At 48.7% G+C, this 18,924-nt stretch overlaps 10 protein-coding genes across 10 annotated transcripts; 6 read left to right on the top strand and 4 right to left on the bottom strand.

The window, feature by feature from the left end:
* Window positions 1-66: 66 nt before the first annotated feature.
* Window positions 67-1,878, top strand: I303_102105 (uncharacterized protein; the record flags this gene model as incomplete). The annotated part of the gene is made up of 10 exons (XM_018405107.2): window positions 67-98; window positions 175-182; window positions 342-356; window positions 436-475; window positions 588-655; window positions 750-960; window positions 1,041-1,167; window positions 1,283-1,529; window positions 1,638-1,676; window positions 1,775-1,878. 10 exons carry the CDS (start codon window positions 67-69, stop codon window positions 1,876-1,878), a joined length of 891 nt encoding a protein of 296 aa, XP_018265388.2.
* A 507-nt stretch (window positions 1,879-2,385) lies between these two features.
* I303_102104 (uncharacterized protein) lies at window positions 2,386-3,960 on the bottom strand (the record flags this gene model as incomplete). Its single annotated transcript, XM_018405108.1, has 1 exon — window positions 2,386-3,960. The coding sequence occupies one exon, from the start codon at window positions 3,958-3,960 to the stop codon at window positions 2,386-2,388; it is 1,575 nt and encodes a 524-aa protein (XP_018265389.1).
* An 807-nt stretch (window positions 3,961-4,767) lies between these two features.
* Window positions 4,768-5,609, bottom strand: I303_102103 (uncharacterized protein; the record flags this gene model as incomplete). Its single annotated transcript, XM_018405109.1, has 2 exons — window positions 4,768-5,355; window positions 5,520-5,609. The coding sequence occupies 2 exons, from the start codon at window positions 5,607-5,609 to the stop codon at window positions 4,768-4,770; spliced, it is 678 nt and encodes a 225-aa protein (XP_018265390.1).
* Window positions 5,610-6,658: 1,049 nt separating this feature from the next.
* On the top strand, window positions 6,659-8,650 carry I303_102102 (uncharacterized protein; the record flags this gene model as incomplete). Its single annotated transcript, XM_065968467.1, has 12 exons — window positions 6,659-6,717; window positions 6,786-6,810; window positions 6,875-6,953; window positions 7,026-7,079; window positions 7,139-7,229; window positions 7,291-7,363; window positions 7,433-7,520; window positions 7,577-7,719; window positions 7,780-7,887; window positions 7,944-7,984; window positions 8,037-8,245; window positions 8,295-8,650. The coding sequence occupies 12 exons, from the start codon at window positions 6,659-6,661 to the stop codon at window positions 8,648-8,650; spliced, it is 1,326 nt and encodes a 441-aa protein (XP_065824539.1).
* A 357-nt stretch (window positions 8,651-9,007) lies between these two features.
* I303_102101 (uncharacterized protein) lies at window positions 9,008-9,496 on the top strand (the record flags this gene model as incomplete). Its single annotated transcript, XM_018405111.1, has 1 exon — window positions 9,008-9,496. The coding sequence occupies one exon, from the start codon at window positions 9,008-9,010 to the stop codon at window positions 9,494-9,496; it is 489 nt and encodes a 162-aa protein (XP_018265392.1).
* Window positions 9,497-10,879: 1,383 nt separating this feature from the next.
* Window positions 10,880-12,655, top strand: I303_102100 (uncharacterized protein; the record flags this gene model as incomplete). Its single annotated transcript, XM_018405113.1, has 9 exons — window positions 10,880-11,144; window positions 11,206-11,285; window positions 11,339-11,388; window positions 11,449-11,688; window positions 11,776-11,827; window positions 11,891-11,997; window positions 12,070-12,141; window positions 12,221-12,292; window positions 12,370-12,655. 9 exons carry the CDS (start codon window positions 10,880-10,882, stop codon window positions 12,653-12,655), a joined length of 1,224 nt encoding a protein of 407 aa, XP_018265394.1.
* An 885-nt stretch (window positions 12,656-13,540) lies between these two features.
* Window positions 13,541-14,158, top strand: I303_102099 (uncharacterized protein; the record flags this gene model as incomplete). Its single annotated transcript, XM_018405114.1, has 1 exon — window positions 13,541-14,158. One exon carries the CDS (start codon window positions 13,541-13,543, stop codon window positions 14,156-14,158), a length of 618 nt encoding a protein of 205 aa, XP_018265395.1.
* A 972-nt stretch (window positions 14,159-15,130) lies between these two features.
* Window positions 15,131-15,769, top strand: I303_102098 (uncharacterized protein; the record flags this gene model as incomplete). The annotated part of the gene is made up of 2 exons (XM_018405115.1): window positions 15,131-15,546; window positions 15,640-15,769. The coding sequence occupies 2 exons, from the start codon at window positions 15,131-15,133 to the stop codon at window positions 15,767-15,769; spliced, it is 546 nt and encodes a 181-aa protein (XP_018265396.1).
* Window positions 15,770-16,119: 350 nt separating this feature from the next.
* Window positions 16,120-16,320, bottom strand: I303_102097 (uncharacterized protein; the record flags this gene model as incomplete). Its single annotated transcript, XM_065968466.1, has 1 exon — window positions 16,120-16,320. The coding sequence occupies one exon, from the start codon at window positions 16,318-16,320 to the stop codon at window positions 16,120-16,122; it is 201 nt and encodes a 66-aa protein (XP_065824538.1).
* A 383-nt stretch (window positions 16,321-16,703) lies between these two features.
* Window positions 16,704-18,743, bottom strand: I303_102096 (uncharacterized protein; the record flags this gene model as incomplete). The annotated part of the gene is made up of 10 exons (XM_018405116.1): window positions 16,704-16,844; window positions 16,929-17,057; window positions 17,137-17,267; window positions 17,334-17,455; window positions 17,514-17,533; window positions 17,593-17,945; window positions 18,003-18,192; window positions 18,296-18,496; window positions 18,572-18,634; window positions 18,693-18,743. The coding sequence occupies 10 exons, from the start codon at window positions 18,741-18,743 to the stop codon at window positions 16,704-16,706; spliced, it is 1,401 nt and encodes a 466-aa protein (XP_018265397.1).
* Window positions 18,744-18,924: the final 181 nt, after the last annotated feature.

Here is an 18,924-nt window from a genome sequence, read left to right as displayed (position 1 = left end):
TGTCAATATAGTCCTCACTCCCACTCAGTGCTCATCTCTGATTCACCTTTGGTATCAGAGCTCGAGATGTCCGTTCAGAAACCAAGTTATCCTTTCTGGTGAGTCGCATAATCTACCGTCTTGTCAGTCCGACATACAGTTCTGGGTCATTTGTTGACATGCTGTTCCTTTCAGGTTAGGAGGTATGTAACCACCATCAACCATCAATATCGAGGCCTTTACTGATAATTCCACTGTATGCACCCTCTTCATAAAATTTCTTTTGTCGTCATCACCAATCCCGCAAATCGTTTTCCATGTTATACATTCTGAAAATTGCGTTCTCGGATTTGCCCGAACAGGAGCCGCGGCATCTAGTAAGTTGACCAAAAGGTCCCCTGGCTGCTCGTCATGTAAGATCCGCAAGGGCTCTAGCTGACTGAATGAACTCCACAGTGGCAGCATGTTGCACGCATCCTCTGGACGTCATGCGAGTGTGAGTTTGAGCAATGCTCGAATCGTTACGATCAAGCGAAACCCAGTCGGAAATGCCGAATACCGAATCCCGAAATATTGGCTGACGAGCTCGGTCATACGATGGATGACAGACGGATGCAAACTTCGACAGCGAAGACAACATTCACAGGGGCCGTTCGAGGAGTGCTTGCTCATGATGGTGCGTGAAGTTCCCGACGAATGCTAAGCTTGTCGGATAAGCAGACGGTTCGTGCAGAAGAAACGCTGACACAACATGTGCTTGATTCAATTAGGTGTCCGAGGATTGTACACAGGTTTGACAGCCTCGATATTCCGACAAATGACATATTCTGTCACACGTCTGGGTGCATACGATATGATGAAGTCGCAAATGTCGCAAGGGGGAAAGAAGAAGTTGACGACTGGTGATATGGTTGTATGTGCAAGTACAGCAGGTGCTTTAGGAGGTCTGGCGGGGAATCCAGCGGATATAATACTGGTCAGGTGAGTCATGAAAACCCTTTTGACCAACTTACCCAAGTTGTAGGTCAACAGGCTAATTTTCTGATCACTTGATCTTATAGAATGGTGGCAGACCCGACGAAAACACCGGATCATCGATATGGGTACAGTAATGCTTTGCAGGGAACGTATAGAATGGTCAGGGATGAGGGTGTACCTTCACTAGCCAGAGGTCTTTTGCCGAATACTGTACGTTGTATATCCGGGACACCATTTCAGACGGTGGAATTTGATCCGACACCCCGCCGAGACTTGTGGCTGCTGCAAACCTGCCGCGTTTTGCTGATATCTATGCTTGCGTCAGATCCGAGCAATTCTCATGAACGCCTCACAACTCGTCTCCTACGACTTCTTCAAAGACATGCTACTCTCCCAAAACCTCATGTCGAACGGTATGCCATGCCATTTCGTCTCCTCAGCTTTGGCCGGTACAGTTGCAACGACGATATGTGCTCCCGCAGATGTAGTGAAAAGTAGGATCATGAACATGAAGCATGGACAAGCGGGACATGGACCGGTGGGACTGATTATGGAGAGTCTGAAACATGAAGGTACGTATCTTTTCGCTCAATATTCTATCATCGTGCCCGCTTCCACCTGAGTGCACATACATGCATCATGTGTAACATGGCGAATGCTGATCTCAATCGTTGCTACAGGTCCGCGATTCTTGTTCAAGGGATGGCTACCTGCATGGAGTGAGTAATAAGACCTTCTTGAATCACGTTGACCCGCTTCCAAGTCCCGCTACATCGAGCATCATTGTCTCAGCAGCTGATGCGTCAATTCCCCTTAGTACGTCTCACGCCGAACACCATCTGCATGTTCGTGTTCCTCGAACAGCTGAGGAACGCAGTCGATATGTTCAGATCGAAGACCGGCGTGACTCCTGCTATATGATTTTACACAACACACGCAACCTCAGCAGCATAATATCCCAAGGCGTTGTCGACACGACTGCAACTGGGCAAATGGATTACATGTTCGCGCTTTTCAGATATACAACACTTATAGTCATACTCATAGATCCATAGAATGTATTATCACAACAACAACGATGATAAACCGTCTGCATTATCACAACAATAATGATAAACCGTTTAAAGTTTATCCATCACCAAGACCCGGCTCTATAGAAAGCATAGATCGAATGGGGTTCGCTTGTCAGTCATTAAACGTTCTGCAATTTTTTTCACTGTCCTCTGCCTGCTCCTTCCAAAGATACAATACCCACCTGTCGGAGGCATGCGATTTCCATTGACTAGTTGAGTAGGAACAGGAACGAAGGGACGATGATCACACTGCTCTTAACGATTCAGTATCATCGTGCTTGATCCCACCAAATGGTCTTTAGCGACCGACTTGAAGGGGACTCGTGAGGTTTGCTTAGATCTTATTCAGATAACCTTAACCGTTGAAATCGATCTTGGGTAGGAACGACGATGTCGATTGTGTATGATGGGAATCGCTTACAGAAGTGGTGAATCTACTACAAAGTTCTTCTATATGATCTCTGATTCTTCCCAAACGTGTGGTGGCGGTCGACATGAAGCTTGGGGTCCTACTACGGTGTAGCGGGATCCTGCGTTGATCAACACTTTCATCTGCATCTTCATCTTTGTCGTTGGAAAGATCGAAAGACTCGTTGGAATGCGTCCTCAGGGTACTCTTACTCCCCATATCCTCACCTTGACTGGAAGTGTATGAGTCTTCCTCATCTTGGTCTTCGTTGAGAACACTCCATATTGAGTCCATTCGCGATCGTGCCCTACCCCTTCCTCCTGAAAATACCCGATCGTACTCTGGGTCATACGAACCAGACGAATAGCTCGACGGCGGATCCGATAAATTTCGCGAGGTCGAAGTTGGCGGATTTACCCTGTATGTCATAGGATCGAGGTACGAATGATGCCGCTTATCGCCATTCTCCGCGGGGTTTATACTTTCCCCATTTGACTCGTTGCTAAAGTCCAGCTTTCTCCGCATTGACCGTCTCCCAATCTGTAGCGTATATGGCAATTCCGATACCTCGTCGGGCGTCAAAAAATCCGGATTCCTCGACCGGATCTGCTTCGTCCGTGGAACCTGTGTGATGTGCGATTCCAAGAATCGGGGGACGCCTAATAATCTATCCCGCCAGGATGCAATTGAGCTCGAGCTATTTCCTCTTTTCCTACGTCTACCCGACTCATGCGAGGCGTTCGTCTCGAAGCTGAGCCCAGTGTTGGTTCTGCTTGACCTGTGCAAGGAGGGCATGCGGTCACCGTCGGCATTAATGCCTGTGCTGATATTGGCTTTACGCCGAGTGTTTCGATCAGCCCGAGGATAAAATGGAAGCTTATTGACTTCATCCGCGCTTGATCTGGTCGTATAGCTCCTTCTAGATACCCCAATTTCACTTCCTTCTTCTCCATCTCCAGATATCGTGGTGGAGGATGAGGAGGAATCACTAGACCACCTGAACCAGTCTGGCGATGGACTCCGAACGTATAAACGACCTCGATCGCGCGTTTCATCCAGACTCCCAGCCGATGGCGTCCTTATACTCTGAGGCCGTAAATTTGTGCTTGAGCAGTACTGACCAGCGCTTTGATCAGACTGGTTAGAGGGAGAGGGAAAGCCCAAATTTTCACTTTTCACTTGCTTTGAAATTGGATCTTGAGATACTGCTTCGTCCAAAGTATAAGTACTTTGAGCTGAACCAACCGTTTCTGGAGTATCACCATTCAGAACGCTGAAGATCGATGATCCTAAACCTGAATCTTTCCTCCTCCTGCTGAAAGCTTTATCAAAGATACTGCTGGGACAGTCAATTGTTTGGGATTGCGAATACCAAGCATCGGCTTCGAAGCTATCTTCACTTGCCCTCGTGCTTGCCCTTGCCCGAGCGCTTTTTATACCGATTTTTGAAAGTACGGAATCTTTGAAAGATCTTATAGAAGATGCGATCGAAGAGGATCGACTGCGGATCGAGCTGACCATTTCGTGCTATTGGTTTCTCGTCTGTTTGTGCCCACTTCTAAGTATCAATGACTTGAGGAACGGCTAAGCCACCAACGTGAAGGCGGAAATGCTTATCTTCTGGCGGGAGTGCTTTGTTTGCATACATACAGTCTAGGGTTTCCAACCTTTTGGTGATCTTGATGCCACTGATGTCACGGACTTTATTGAATCCTATCGATGAAGGTCCAGAGTCAACGCCTCAGGACACTTCTGAAGGAGAGCTTGTTGTGTGAATGTTGTCGACCTTTTCGCGATAACTTTCGCCAATTTTCCCTCTCAACCCGCTTTGGTGTTGGCGTGACACAGCTTTCTAAAGATCGATAAAGTTTTTTCGGCCTGCGAACTGAATTGCAAGTTTGGCTTTCGACCTCAACCTCGACCTCAACGTCATGGTAGAATGGGTCAAAGGTAGTCACTAGAAAGGGTAGTAGAATATGAAACAGCTGGAAGGGCAATTCAGATAATTGATTTTGTCTTGACGACCTCCGATACAGTGTGCAGAGATTTCGACCGTCGCCGTTGAGTACCAGCAGACCAAAACCAGATCAGAGAATGCGGCTTGACAGTACGATGCCCCGGACGCTAACAGGACGTACAAGACCGGGTAAAATGCATCTGTAAGACTGTACATAGCAGCACATCAGGTAATAGACTTGGTGGTCGAGACTAAAGCTCCTTCGACTTCTATGTCTAATGTATGGCCTATGAGACAAGATACTTCGATGAATGCAGCTACACATATGTGCTGTTCTCCATCACCATCATCACATGTCAGGCCAACCAGACTCAAAAGGCATTCTTCACAGACTCGATCGTGCCCAGCTGATCTTTCAAACTAAGCAAACGCGAGCTATCCGAGTGCGACAGGGGCGTCTCGGAGTTCGCTAACTCGTCAATCTGACTCCGCACATCAGCATCGGAAGGACTAGACCCATACTTTATCTTGTCAAAGATAGTCCCTCCTTCACTCAGATCGCCCGATTCGATGTGTATATCATTCAAACTGGATCCGTAGGTAGGTGCTTGGTCGGTACGATACATATTTTCGGCTGCCAAGGAACGCTCGAACCTTTCCAGTTTGAGGCGATCTGCATACTCGTTCTGGCCGCCATAAAGCTCCGCCTCTGCGCCGGATACGTGCGTGAGACCAGACTGACCTCTGCGAAGGGTGAGGGTCCTGGATATGCTTCTCATTCGGCTCTTCCATTTATCGAGTCTTGAGTGCAACTTGGAGGAAATAGCGGATCTGCGACCTGTCGAAGCTGCAGCCGATGCTGATGAGGGAGAGCGCGATGCTTCCTCGGAGAGGACCGAACTGAGCGGCTGCCCTCTCCCTGAGGCACGGCGAGACTGTTTCGCTGGTGAGCTTTTGGGCTGGTAATCAGCTTACAATCAAAATGCTTGACAAGAAAATCAAAGACGCACTTGACACTTGTACTTCTCACCAAGGTCTCAACATCATTAGTGTCTCCCAAGGTCGAGTGATTCCTATGATTGTCAGGCCACTCGCCGTGCTCGACGAAGTATATCTCACTTACCGTAGGGCTTGGTACTTGAGCCCCGATATTTCGATTGTTGATAGCTAGACTATCTTGTACCTCGCAGCGTAAGCCCATACCGAACGGCATTGCGTATGCGTCGTTTCGAGGGGAGATGCAGAATGGGCGGACCCCGTAGGAACTAGGATCGCCATACAACGGCTCCGAAGGGTCGCTTGGCCCAGTTTCCAATCGATTTTGTTTGGTAGAACAGTCAGCAGAGGTACGCCAAGGCATGCTTTGAGGTTCATCAATCGGGCGCGGACTCGTTTTGGGAACGCCACTCTGACTCTGAAAGCTGTGAGATGAAGCGCTTAATCTTCGAGTAAGGATAGTGTCGTGATTACTGATTTCGCCAATTGGAGTCGAGAAATCGCTTGAGCTGTCACTGAACCGACTTGTTAGGTTTCCTTGGGTTGCAAGAACCTTCAGCTTTGGCATCATATTTCTGAAGTTGGGTACCTGATTATCGCTACGAGGGGATGCTGGAATAGATGTCATGGAACCCCTTAATGAGGAGATTAGTGAGCTCATGACGATTTATCAACGACGGCCAGCTTCAAAAGGACGGAGGTGAGTATCACAAGATGACGCTTGTGCGATTGAGAAGGGTCGAAGTCAGCAGATTGATCATTTCATGAGATCAAGAGAGGACGGCGAGATGTTGTCGGAACGCATCAAAGAGCCTTCTCCTACATGATCTCTTTCGAGTCCAGCACGACCTCAAAGGATGACATCGCACTGTCCTCACGATGTGAAGGGAAGCTATACTCTGCCACACCGAGTGATCATGCGATTTCCGTCCCGCGCCTCTCAAGCCAGCATACGGCTTTCATGCCGTGGTCCAGGAAATTTGAAGCAGCGTTAGCCATGCTCTCTCCGATTTCGCTGCGATACCGATAGGAGAGTTTAAGCAGTGCCACTTTTCGTACTTGACCGACTGCCACGTGCTAGCAACCCTGAAGAATGTAACGAGACAACAAAGACTCCACTGAACGCGTAAAAGGAGAGTTTGAGGTCGTTCAGTTGCCAATACGTGTTTTATAGATGCATTCCAGTCAACAATAATCAGTCAGATACCGCAGCTTGTATAGCAACATACCCAGCATAGTCACCACGGAATTGGACGATAGCAGAAGATGGTAGAAGACAAGTATATAGGATTGGGCTTGGCATTGGGAGGAACCTTTCTGATCGGGTGAGTAGCTGGGGTCGGACTGTATTTTCAGTGAAGAGTACTAGTCGTCTGACTCATGATACTACCAGTTCGAGTTTTATAATAACGAAAAAAGTGAGCAGCCCCCCCGGCCAATCCGTAAAGTGAAGCTTCGAGCTGACGAGTGGTTGAGCATTAGGGATTGAACGATGCTGCGAAGAAAGACTTGAACGAGTATTCTCATTCGCATCAAAGGCAGACAGGATCACGAAATGCCTGTAAGTCTGTCTGCATTGGCGATGCCTTAGCCCTCGCAAGGAAGCCCAAGCTAAGGATATACTTTCCACCAGCCGAAGATCTATCGTATCTGCAGAACCCCATATGGTGGGCAGGGATGATAACGAGTAAATCGCTGCTCAGCTCTTTTATCTGAATGAGAGGCTGATATCCGTTCTACGAATAGTGGTAGTAGGAGAAGTCGCGAATTTTGCTGCATACACATTCGCGCCAGCGATCTTAGTGACACCGTTAGGAGCTATGAGTGTGATCATCGGGTGAGTGCGCGCCCGTTGTCCCCAAATCAGAAAGAGTGTTTGACGATTTTGGTGTGAACAGGGCTATTCTCGCATCATTTCTACTAGATGAGAAGCTGGGACGGCTGGGAGTATGCGGGTGTGGCTCCTGCATTGTAAGCATTCCGTCGCGCTGTCTGCAACACATTCAATGCTAGCGCTGATGCCGCGGAATTGTGCAATAGATCGGATCAGTCGTAATTGTACTACATGCGCCATCGGACAAGGAGGTAGAGACTGTGGATGAAATCCTCACATACGCAGCCAAACCAGGTTCGTATGGCTTGATGTGTGCGGCTCGGAAATTGAAACTCACGTCCTTCGCTCAGCTTTCTTGTTCTACATCACATTTGTCGCTGTCTTCTCGTTATACATGATTTACCGGGTCGTGCCCACGCATGGTACCCGAAACCCTATGGTGTATCTATCCATATGCTCCTTAGTGGGAAGTGTGTCTGTCATGGCTATCAAGGTGAGTCAGTGTGATGTAGACGCAGTCTGAGATCAGCGCTGACGTGACCCATGATCACAGGGATTTGGAGTAGCTCTCAAATTGACATTTGCCGGAAACAACCAATTGACACATATCAGTACCTATGTTTTCGGGGTGGTTGTGGTGGGATGCATAATGGTTCAGATGGTGAGTCTGAGCTGCTCTCGTTATTAGGCCGTGATCACTGACAAGCGTGTGCCTAGAATTACTTCAATAAGGCTTTAGACACCTTTTCTACGAATGTGTGAGTCGCTCCATCCAGCTGCACGGGTCTTCCCCAGCTGACTCGCATGTAGCGTCAACCCCATATATTATGTATTTTTCACTACGGCAACCATCATCGCCTCTGCTATCCTGTTCTCGGGCTTCAACACGCCAGGTGGTGTCAACACCATTTCGCTAATATGCGGTTTCTTGATAATTTTCATGGGAGTATACTTGCTCAACATCTCCCGGGAGCCAGAAGCGCCACATCACGCCTCAAGCTTGGAATCGGGGCTGATGAGTGAGTGTTCCCCATTGATGTCGTCTGAAAACGCTCGCTGATTCGACAGATCGTATAGACCCACGGATGAGCATGTCAGGCCGGATGTCAATGGATTCCAACAACCCCACATTATGGAACTACGGAGCAGTACCAGGCGGAGCTACGTATGCGCCAGATGGGTCCTTGCATTCTGCGGGACACGGCCGACGAAGCAGTATATATAGAGCCCAAAACTCCACGCTCTTCAACGCATTCGAAGAAGAAGGGATGGCATTGACGCAATTACCGGAAGAGGACGAGTCGGACTCGGAAGACGGAAGAAGGGGTAATCGGAATCAAGGACCGGGGCGGAATCTGGTCGGGAAGAAAAGCAGGGATGAGGTAGCTGGAGGAAGACATCCTGCTTATTCGGAGTCTGGTTGATGATTTAGATATTAGATGTAGGATGCGGACTTTGGGCGGTCGGAGTATGCATGGTTTACAGCTCGGTCTCGAACGGCAAATCCGCTTGACTCCTTTCAGATCTGCGGTCAGTTAGATGGTGTCATCTATCAACCGAGCTGCGCATGTCGAAATTGCGCGACAATGAGAATCGGAGAGATCGATAGATTGCGTTGGATGATGTAGAACAAGGGACAGTGTAAGGGTTCACGCTTGATTTGTCCCGGATGCCGCCTTTCAGGATTGTCTTCAACTGTATATATAGTCTAGCAGCCCATCGCAAGATGTCGGCCAAACATCGCAAATCACTAACGCTTTTCGCAATACGTCGCATACATTATGTCATCACCTGGCAACAATCCTGACACGGGCACCTACCATTTCAGCTACCCGGCCAGGACCAAACCGCCTTCGTTGACCACCTCAGCCAACACCGCTTCCACGGAAGGGTCTCTCGGCAGTCGTGTTGGACTCGAGCGAAAACGATCTCGAGACCTATTGAATGACTTGCGAGCTATGAGCGTCAGAGATAACGCGTCCGCGCAACAGAGTAACAGCAGCACGGATGTCAGATCACCGCGTGACGAGGAGGAACGTTCTTCAGACCCGTCCAGAAGCATCACAAAGCACACCTCGATCGATATCTCATCCGCCCCTCGGGGTCCAAGTAAGACGGGTCCATCGGCTACGCCATGGGACGACCAAAGCTCAACAACAGCGGGCAGGGGCGAGGAGGGATATGAGTGTACTGTATCGTCAGCAACGAAAGGTGAGGCTTCGCAAAATTCCATTGCTAGGAAGGTGTCAGGCTATCTGACTGGGAGGTAGTTCTCGGTCACTCATGATGCAGAATGCTTCCATTCATGTACTGATGTCATGACCGATGTCCAGATAATACTTTCTGAGTCAAGCTCATATAACAAAGGATTCATGCATCACGAAGGATGCACATATCTCACTCAAAGCAGAAGCAGCACGGGCATTGTTCCAGCGTCCGCGCTCAGCTTATTTAAGCAAGAAGCCTAACTGACACTGCGCTTTGTCTGCATATCCGGATAAATCACTGCAGCATCGCCACTGCTTGCAGCATTTCATCGCGATGACCACGGATAGCCCATATTTACTCTACGACGGATCCCGTTGGTCCCAATACCTAGACAGCGCTTTTCACCTCGATCATCCAACCGTTGATCAAGGCCCTGATGCTGCCAGTCAAATGAGCAAGACCCCTTCGCACCAGGACAAGATCGGGTGTTCGGTGGAGACGGACATCTCATACGAGTCTCTCGCCGATTCGCTTGGATCGGAAAGGGGGTGTCACGATTTCGTCACTACTGTCCAAGCCAACGAAGGACTTGAATTTCGGACTGTCATCAACACAGATCCGGAAGTCGATGAAACAATATTCCCTCAATACTGCCCTTATGGAATCCCTCGATTTTCCAAGTCGTCGGTCAGTACTCATTCACGCGCATCGTCTGCAAGTAAGGGCAGTCGAATGTCCTATATAAAAGAAAGCGCTCAACAGTCCCTAGCGAGTCTGGTCAACAAGATCGCGGGCCATCGTTTCTTCAGGCGCGTCCGAGATTAACGGATGCACATCGCACGCACAGATTATCCATCTTGAGGAAGGCACGATCTCAGAAAGTGCTCGAGCCTCTAAAATACACACTATCGGAGGCACGGAATTGGTGGCACCGCTTTCGCTGAAACACGCTCGGACGCGAAGTGGACTCAATCACATCACACCAGTACCAAGAATCGCATTTCCGCTCCTTTGATCGGGCGGGACTGAAACCTTTGTACACATATCCAAGGAGCGTATAACACACGTATATACACCTCATATCTGTTTGTGTACATCAGCGCCAAGTAATGTAGAGGCACGAATTGATAATTGCATAGCCCAGGCCATTCCTTTGAAGGGTTCAATCCCGTTCATTACCCAAACAAATATAAAGCATAGAGCAATATCTAAGGATGTTGACTCCCACACGTTTCGGGCTGCCTCATACAATCTTTGCTTTCTGTCAATACGATCTTCAGTGAAGATCTCTGTCATTGGCTTGGATTGGCTTCACTCGCATACTTCGACTGACTTTATACACTCTTTTCCCTATTTTGCTCCTATATTTAGCTCCTCTTTCAACATAACCTTACCTAACATAACATAGTAATCACACTTTGCCGAAACCCCTTTGTCTTCCCATCATGCTCTTCACAACTTCCTTCATCAATCTCGCCCTACTTGGCTTTGCTAGTGCCGCAAAGTTCACTAATCCTCTCAGAAAGAGTGGTCCCGACCCGTTCATCGTTTATGACCATGATACTTCGTCCTACCTCTTCATGCAAACGACAGGCAATGGCCTCAGGGTCACCAAAGGCCCCACTTTGGACGGTATAAGAGATTTCGGAAACGAGAAGCTCGTCTTCCAGAACCAGAATATGAAGGACAAGCCTTCTGTATGGGCGGGAGGTACGTTAGCATTTACGTATTCTGGTGTCCGGGTTACTGTTGATACAGATGCATTGTGCAGAAATCCATAAAATCGATGGAAACTGGTATATTTACTATTCTCACGCGGATGCGGTTTGGGTCGTATCTGGCGGCAGCGATGTAAGCGGTGCTTGTCGATTCAGGGACAAATAATGCTCATATTGTTGTTATAGCCAGTAGGCGAGTATCGAGACCCAGTCAGGCTGTACGACAGAGGATGGAGGTAAGTTCTCACTTGCCGGGTTCAAATGTGTTCAATGGTCTGACGATTGGGTCATTCCAGTCTGGATAATACGGTACTCAAAGTTGGCGGAAAGAATTACCTTGTCTTCTCTTGTCATTCCAAAGATGTCTCAGATAATACCATTGGAGGATCATCAATCTGCATTTCGCCACTCGTCTCACCGACCAAGATCAATCAAGATCAAGTGACGGTGATCAGTAGACCGGAGGAAGCTTGGGAACAGTCTGGTGGGAACACAAATGAGGGTCCTCAACCTCTCTATTGGGCTGGACAGGTATAGTAGGTTGCCATCTTCTTTACCACCCACATGCTGTCGAAAGAATGACACGAACAATGTTGACGAAAGCACCTTCATCATCCATGTAGTATCACTTATTCCGCAAGTTTCTGCTCCACCCCTGATTATAGTCTTGGTCTGGTGCGTAAATGCTGATGGCCTTTCCACTCTGAGTTATAGCTGACATCAGGTCTCTATTGTTAGGTACATTTGACTGGAGACGATCCCATGGATGCGGCAAGCTGGACTAAGAAGAAGGATGAGCCCGTCTTCCACTCTGGTAATGGGTACTATGGCCCGGGTCATAATGGGTGAGTAGGTTCTGCTTGGCGCCCCGGTGCACTGCATACTGGACTCAACAATGATGACCAATCTGCCCGCAGTATGTTCATCTCCCCAGACGGTACAGAGCTTTGGAATGTATATCACGCAACCTTCCACCCTGAAGGACAATGGTGAGTGGTTCATCGACTGTCGACCGCTAGCGGAAGTAAGCAGTAAACTAATTGTGGCACGTTGCACGTCGCGAAACAGCGGGGATGACAGATCAACTTTTGCCATGAAGGTCGATACCACAAATGGGCTGAACTTCGGATCTCCAGTCACGTGAGCATCCGCAAAGGATATTTTCGTTATTTTGATAGGACGTCCGTCGACTGATTGATCCTCAATTGAATACATAGCCCAGGAGAATACACCGCGCCATCGGGAGAGGGTGGCGACTCGTCCACAGCTCAGAAAGGTGCCAGCAACGCCACCACAGCTCAAGCTGATATAGTAGGCGTCACCGGTGCCACCATCATCAAATCTGCTGTGGCAACCTCGAAATTCGTAGATACCCTCGCTGTCACTGCACCTACTGTCATCGGAGCTGTGCAAGCTGCTGTCACTGGTGGTTCCGAAACGGAAGGTACGAAGTGCAAAGCCAAGCGATCTCGATCGCGTCTGGTGGTCAGGTATGACTATTGAGTCCGCCTCTCGAGCTGGTAGCATAGTCCGGAACAGTAGTCACGTAATTCTGCGGAGACGAGAGACCTTCAATCTCCTGGATGTATTGAAGTGAGACTTGAGATCTGTTGATTGTGGCGTCCAGCCTGGCAAACGACTGATCACCAGATAAGGGTAACATCTCTTTTTCTGAGCTGTACATCCGCTGGTCTTTTTCTACAAGCATGAACGGACAGCCTGACTCCGCTTCTTCCACTGCCTTTGTCTCGCTAAGCCAGCACAGATTCACCCCTGCTACGAGCCCATACGTCTCCTTGACTGTCCCACGACAAGAAGGTGTCACCTGTATAACAGCTCGGACTGTGGTTGATCGTCCATTTCTCATTTTTCACACGCAACAGTATACTCCGCTGTTCTAATTACAATACAATGAATTCAAGCGGAGCTCAAGGTAAAACAGCAACTCTCGATCGGATGAAGGGAATGTGTGCCACCTTGTTCCTCCCTGAAAGGACGCTATCTTCCCGTTTGACCGATCTATGAGTGTCCGCTCACGATGATCGACCCGTACCAAGGAAGCATATGCTAATTACATTACTTACCATCGATCATGATTGTTGACGGAAAAGGGAGTCTTGGTTTTCATTGGGTTTCAACTATCGGAGTATCGATCACTGTTAAACAACTCCAAGCACGTCATATATTGCACGGATACATCACCTCGCTCCGGCAAAGATGCAATACATTCAGAACGACTGCTAGCGGCTCTGAACAGCTATATAAAGCACCAATCGCGGTCATAGCGGGTCTTTCTCGAAAGTCAATCCAACATATTTTTGTTTCCAAGCCCCAGCTGTTCTGAACACCTCACAGAAATTCCACTAGAAACGCAATCCCACATCAACAATGTCATCTCACAATAGACAAACATCCACAGCTAGCGCCTTCAGCTCGTCAAGCGACGGCTCTGCTTCCCAAGATCAAGGTGGCAGATCTCCCGCATTCGCATACGAGGAGTTTATGAACAATACCGGTACCACTGACAATACGTCCACCAATCGAAGGAATTCAAATCCGAGTGTGGATCATGGTCATCTCGGATCATACTCACCACCTAGAACACCCAATGTTCGGTACTCTCAGCATATCTACGACCAACCACTTTCAACGGGATCAAGACCGCCTTCGTACGCTTCTCAGGATCCTGCTCAGACCCAAAATAGCGTCAATGGCTCCCCTCGATCTGCTACTGGGGAACAGAGATATCAGAACCGAAGAGCCAGTACAGCTTCCGGGGTCTCGGACGCCTCTGATACCTCTGATCCGAGAACGGCTCGAGCGACGAGCTCCCCGACGGCCACGCGTTTCGGATCCATCGATGAGGTTTACTCCTTGTACGATGATTCTCGGAGGATGACCCATGAAACTTACACGTCTTCCAGAAGATCTAATGTCAATAGAAGAGCACCTGCCGGCCGAGGTGCCTCGACACCCTTGAGCAATCCCAATGACTCTCGACTCTAGACAAGAAGGGCGGGAGATGAGAGCGGCACGAGCCGAAGATAGGTTCTGTGAAGAGATTTATTACGACCTTCGCTTTCCTCTACAGTATACCTCTTCAGCGTCGTGGGCGTTTGCGTGTACAGTAATTACCGGATGAATGTTCTTTCTATGCATTGTGCTATTTGTCTTCCTAAATGAGTCCTGTATCACGAGATATTGAGGTAACGTACTTTCAGCATGTGTCAGTGCGGTGATCGTTCGCCACTTCACCATTAAGCAACACTGATGAAGCATTGCAGACTCTGGCTTTGGATTCGCGTCCTTCTTGACTTGACTTGCCGTTCACCCATAATAGTTCTCATTCCTGCCCAGGCATTTCGACCCCAAATCAGCATGGTTCCGTTTGTAGGAGTCCATGAAAGATTGCGAATATCGCCATGGGTGTCAGCTCCAGCGAGGCAGTGCGGGAGGACGGATCGTTGGTGGCATTTGCAATTGTCGGAATGATACACGTCTTCTCCGTTTCTAACCAGTATTCTGGATATCTTTCGTGTGAATGGATAGACGAAGACAATCGAGAACTTGAGTACACATAACCGAAGCCTTCTTTCATGAATGATTTCTTGGAGCTGCGGTCAGAACGACCAGCAATATCATTGTGCCTCCAATACGTGTCAACCCACTTGAAGTGATGACACTGTAAAGCCTCGATTGCCCAGTGCTTAAAACCCAGGCAACGACCTCGACCAGGTCAAATTGCACGGCGCCTTCTGACCGAGCTGAGTACACTTCGCTCGGCGATTCGAGCAGTGTGTCCCGAAGCCGCTATTTCGCTGGCACTGAGGCCAGTCGTGACTAGCTCAAGGGGTTCCGAAACGATATAAATGCTGCTACTTGTGAGCAGAAAATGTTCAATCTCACCAGAGTAATCAACATCCAATTCGCAATTTGCCATTTCAGAGTAATTGCCTATCCATCGGCAGATGATGTACAATGTCCAACGCACCGACCACCACAGCTTCGACTTCCGGCACTCAGACCGCCACCGCGGGCGCCACAGCTGGAGCGAGCAATACGCAATCTCGTTGGTCAAGCTCAAGCTCATCTGCAGGAGCCGCGATGAGTGACTTAGGGGCGTACTCTGCTTCCCGTGGTACAGCTGCTCCTCCTTATTCTCCTGCTCCATCTTACACGTCCGAAACACCCGCCAAGACTGGCTCTGTCGCCATTGGAGGCACTTATGCGCCTTCGGGATCCCCTTCGGTGTCCGGAACTGCTACTAGCTCTTCGGTGCAAGGAACGGCTTATCGACCCACTACTTCCGGGGCTGGCTCATCGACTGGTACCAATACTGCCGGTGTTTATATCCCCCAGGGTACACCTGGCGCAGCTCCTTACCATGGTCGAGGGTGAGCCAGGATCGAACCCACCAAAGGTAACTTAATGCGAACCATATCTCAGCTGTTCGTGCCAGGCGACTTCTGACGCAGGGATGCATGCAGACGGTTGAAGAGTTTCTCACAGATATTACCGGAATTACCACTTCATCCTGCGCTATACACTCGTTTGCCCCCTGCAAGTCTATTGAATACTCCGTATGCATTGCTCCATTATTTGTCGCCACGTATCTGAGAGCGGGGTTGAGACCTGACCGCCGTAGAGCCTCACCATATATGATACCTTCTTAAGTTCGAGAATGGAGAAATTCGCAAGATCGTTCAATCTGAGGCAAGAGCGTTTTCCTATAGATGTGAATGAAAATCGCTCTCGTCAGCTCAAACGCTGCACTGAAGCTGTGACTGCAAATCCCACTACATATGCACTGCAAATCCCACTACATATGCACTGCAAATCCCACTACATATGCAGAAGCTAGCGTAACTATCTGGCGGTATCAGTAGACTTACTTCCATTGTTCGAGGTACTTCAAGTGCATCAGTGCTGTGGCCACCTTGATAAACATTGCTTATTATGTCGGAATCTCAAAGCCTCACCTGATGTCCCGTCTTACCGTCTACCGCAAATTTCCATTCAGTCTCTCCATGCTTGATGACGTGATAGAAGAGTTGTCGTTTTTGATCTTTCGTCCACCCCTTCGTAGGTGTCTGAGGCTGATTATCCGAGCTAGAAGAAATGGGAGTTCCTGCTAGGGGTTTGGAAGGCTTGTTTCGTATCGCTGGCATGGTATGTCTGACTCATTGAGTCGATGAAACAAGACTCTCGTCAGCTCAAGAGACTTAATCAATCAACCTCGATGTTGGCGTGTCTCATACTGTTTGAGTGAGTGGTGGGTATGCGGAGAAAGATGACGAACGTACTCAGTTGCAGGTTGTCAAGATGTGGGTCGAAGGACCAGACTGTTTGTTGAAGTGTTTATTCCAAGTTCAGAAGAAGGTGATGAGGAGAGAAAGCAGAAACGATGGAAGAGATACTGTATCGCGAGTGATTTGCTCATCCAAGATAATCGTTAAACCATCATCTGTCCGTCTCCGGGGTACATCATATACACTGCACGCCATACAACACAAAACAGCAATCACTCTTTAAGTCCCGCGTTCTTGTTTCTTTACAATTTAGCCTTGGCTTTCCCGTTCGCTTCCAACAGCCTATCACCCTCCTTCTTGATTCTTTCAAAACGTTGATCCAGCTTTTCGACCCGCTTCAGCTCGTTCTTCCCTATCTGCTGAATATGCACCTCATCAGGACCCTGTATGAAACATCTCTCGTCAGCTTGTGTTATCTGTGTTATCAGCTTTCTGGAATTAGCCCGAGACACCAGTGCGCAACTCACGTCAGCGTACCTCAGCGTCCTTAGACTTGCATAGTAGTACGCCAATGGTGTATCTTGTGACACACCCTCAGCACCGTGCACTTGCATGGCTCGATCGATCACCTTCAGAGCCATACTAGGTACAGTGAACTAATTACAGACAAGCTCAGCTATTTGCTCTTGAAAATGGAAGTAGCTATCAAATCTTGAATTGGAGTGATGCACACACCTTTGCAATTCCGATATCTTGCATGGCACCTTTTGCACCCACTACATCTATCCTTCTTGCAGCAGCTAAGACCAATAATCTGGCTGCATCTATCTCAGCCCTACAATGGGCTATGTCCGCTATGACGGTACCTATCATTGTATTCGATCAGCATGAAGATATCATAGAAGACCGAAGAAAAAGAAAGCCAGGCTCACCGTGCGCCCTGAGATATTTTCCAAAAGTCTTTCGGTTCGGATCAGACACTCTTTGTAAGAGGATCTCTAACGCTCTTGAGGCTATTCCGATTGTGCGCATGCAATGATGTAACCGTCCAGGACTGCGCATAGACCAACATCAGCGTGTGCGAAGACATTTGTCTAACATGAGTACCTTACCCTAGTCGAGCTTGTATGATCTACGTAATCCTGATCAGCGGTACATTCACCGATTACAGCCCGAGATACATTAACTCACCTCGAATCCCTTGCCCAGTCCTGCTAGACCACCCACCACCCCACTGTCGACATCCACCTCCACGCCATCATACACGACCTCACAGTGTCCTTCAGGCGCATCGTCATACCCAAACACAGTCAACGGTCGAACGATCTTCACACCTTTGGAACGGGGATCGACCAGTACGAGCGAATGCCTCTTGTGTGGTGATGGATTTTGAGGATCCGTCATCGCTAGTACGATATGTATCGCATTCCGCGGATCTCCCGCTCCTGTGATCCACCATTTATGGCCTTTCACCACTAATTTGTCTGGATTTGAGCTGGGTAGGGCAGTCGTATTTCGTATATTGGTCGCATCCGAGGAAGCAACTGGCAAATTGTATCAGCCCCGGTCCCATTCGTTTTGAAGGGAAGGTATCGACTGACCCCCATACTCTGTCATGGCGAAGCTACTTCGTATATCCCCCTTGAGAAGAGGTACGAGGTATTTCTCTTTCTGTTCAGGTGTACCGTACCGAGCTAAAACTTCCATGTTACCTGTATCTGGTGCCGAACAATTCGTAGCTTGGGGAGCGAGGATGGCAGAGTGACCCATGATCTCAGCCATGACGGCATACTATACCCCAATGAAGTATGTCAGCTTTGCGATCTCAATCTCATACTGATCGTGATAGAACAGAAGATGACAGAAGATGCAAAAGCCAAGGAGAGGTACCTACTTCAAGATTACTCAATCCACCACCTTGACCACCTGCCATCCCTTGGAAGTCACCTCCACTCAACCACAGATTCCATAATCCCCTACCCTTCGCTCTGAGTGTTAGCTCTTCCAGAATCGGAGGGACGGAAGCCCATCGAGCTTCGGGCGGATGAGTAGGTATTTGAGCGTGAAATAGCTTTTCGGCAGGTAGAACATCGTTCTGCATGATATTCACCGATCGAGTAAGATGCTTTCAGTCAGCTCATATCCTGAAGAGCAGTTGCGATATGCATACCTCCATAAAATCTATCAGGGTGATCAGGAGATCTTTCGCCCGATTAGATAATAGCGGCTGAACCTATAGATCAACCTCGATCAGCTTTGTGGGCACCAAAGGTAGTTGCAGAAAGACAGACCAGTGACCAAGCTCCGGCTGAGATGTAGTTCAAGACTGGATGGTCTGACATTGTGGTTGTTTGTGCTCTAGTCCGAAAGCGTGTATGTCAGTGAATGATGCAGAGAAACCCAGAGTTGAGATGAAGGACAGGAGATGCAATAACCACGATGAATCATGCTGGTCCATGCTTCACTTTCCGGGTTTCTCGGCTTCGTAATTACCGGTAATCCAGTCGCGCGGTTTCCACGTTT

This window comes from Kwoniella dejecticola, chromosome 2 (genome assembly GCF_000512565.2).
Source record: "Kwoniella dejecticola CBS 10117 chromosome 2, complete sequence".
NCBI lineage: Eukaryota > Fungi > Basidiomycota > Tremellomycetes > Tremellales > Cryptococcaceae > Kwoniella > Kwoniella dejecticola.
The sequence above is the reverse complement of the archived record's forward strand: the minus strand, read 5'-3'. Positions and strand labels throughout refer to the sequence as shown.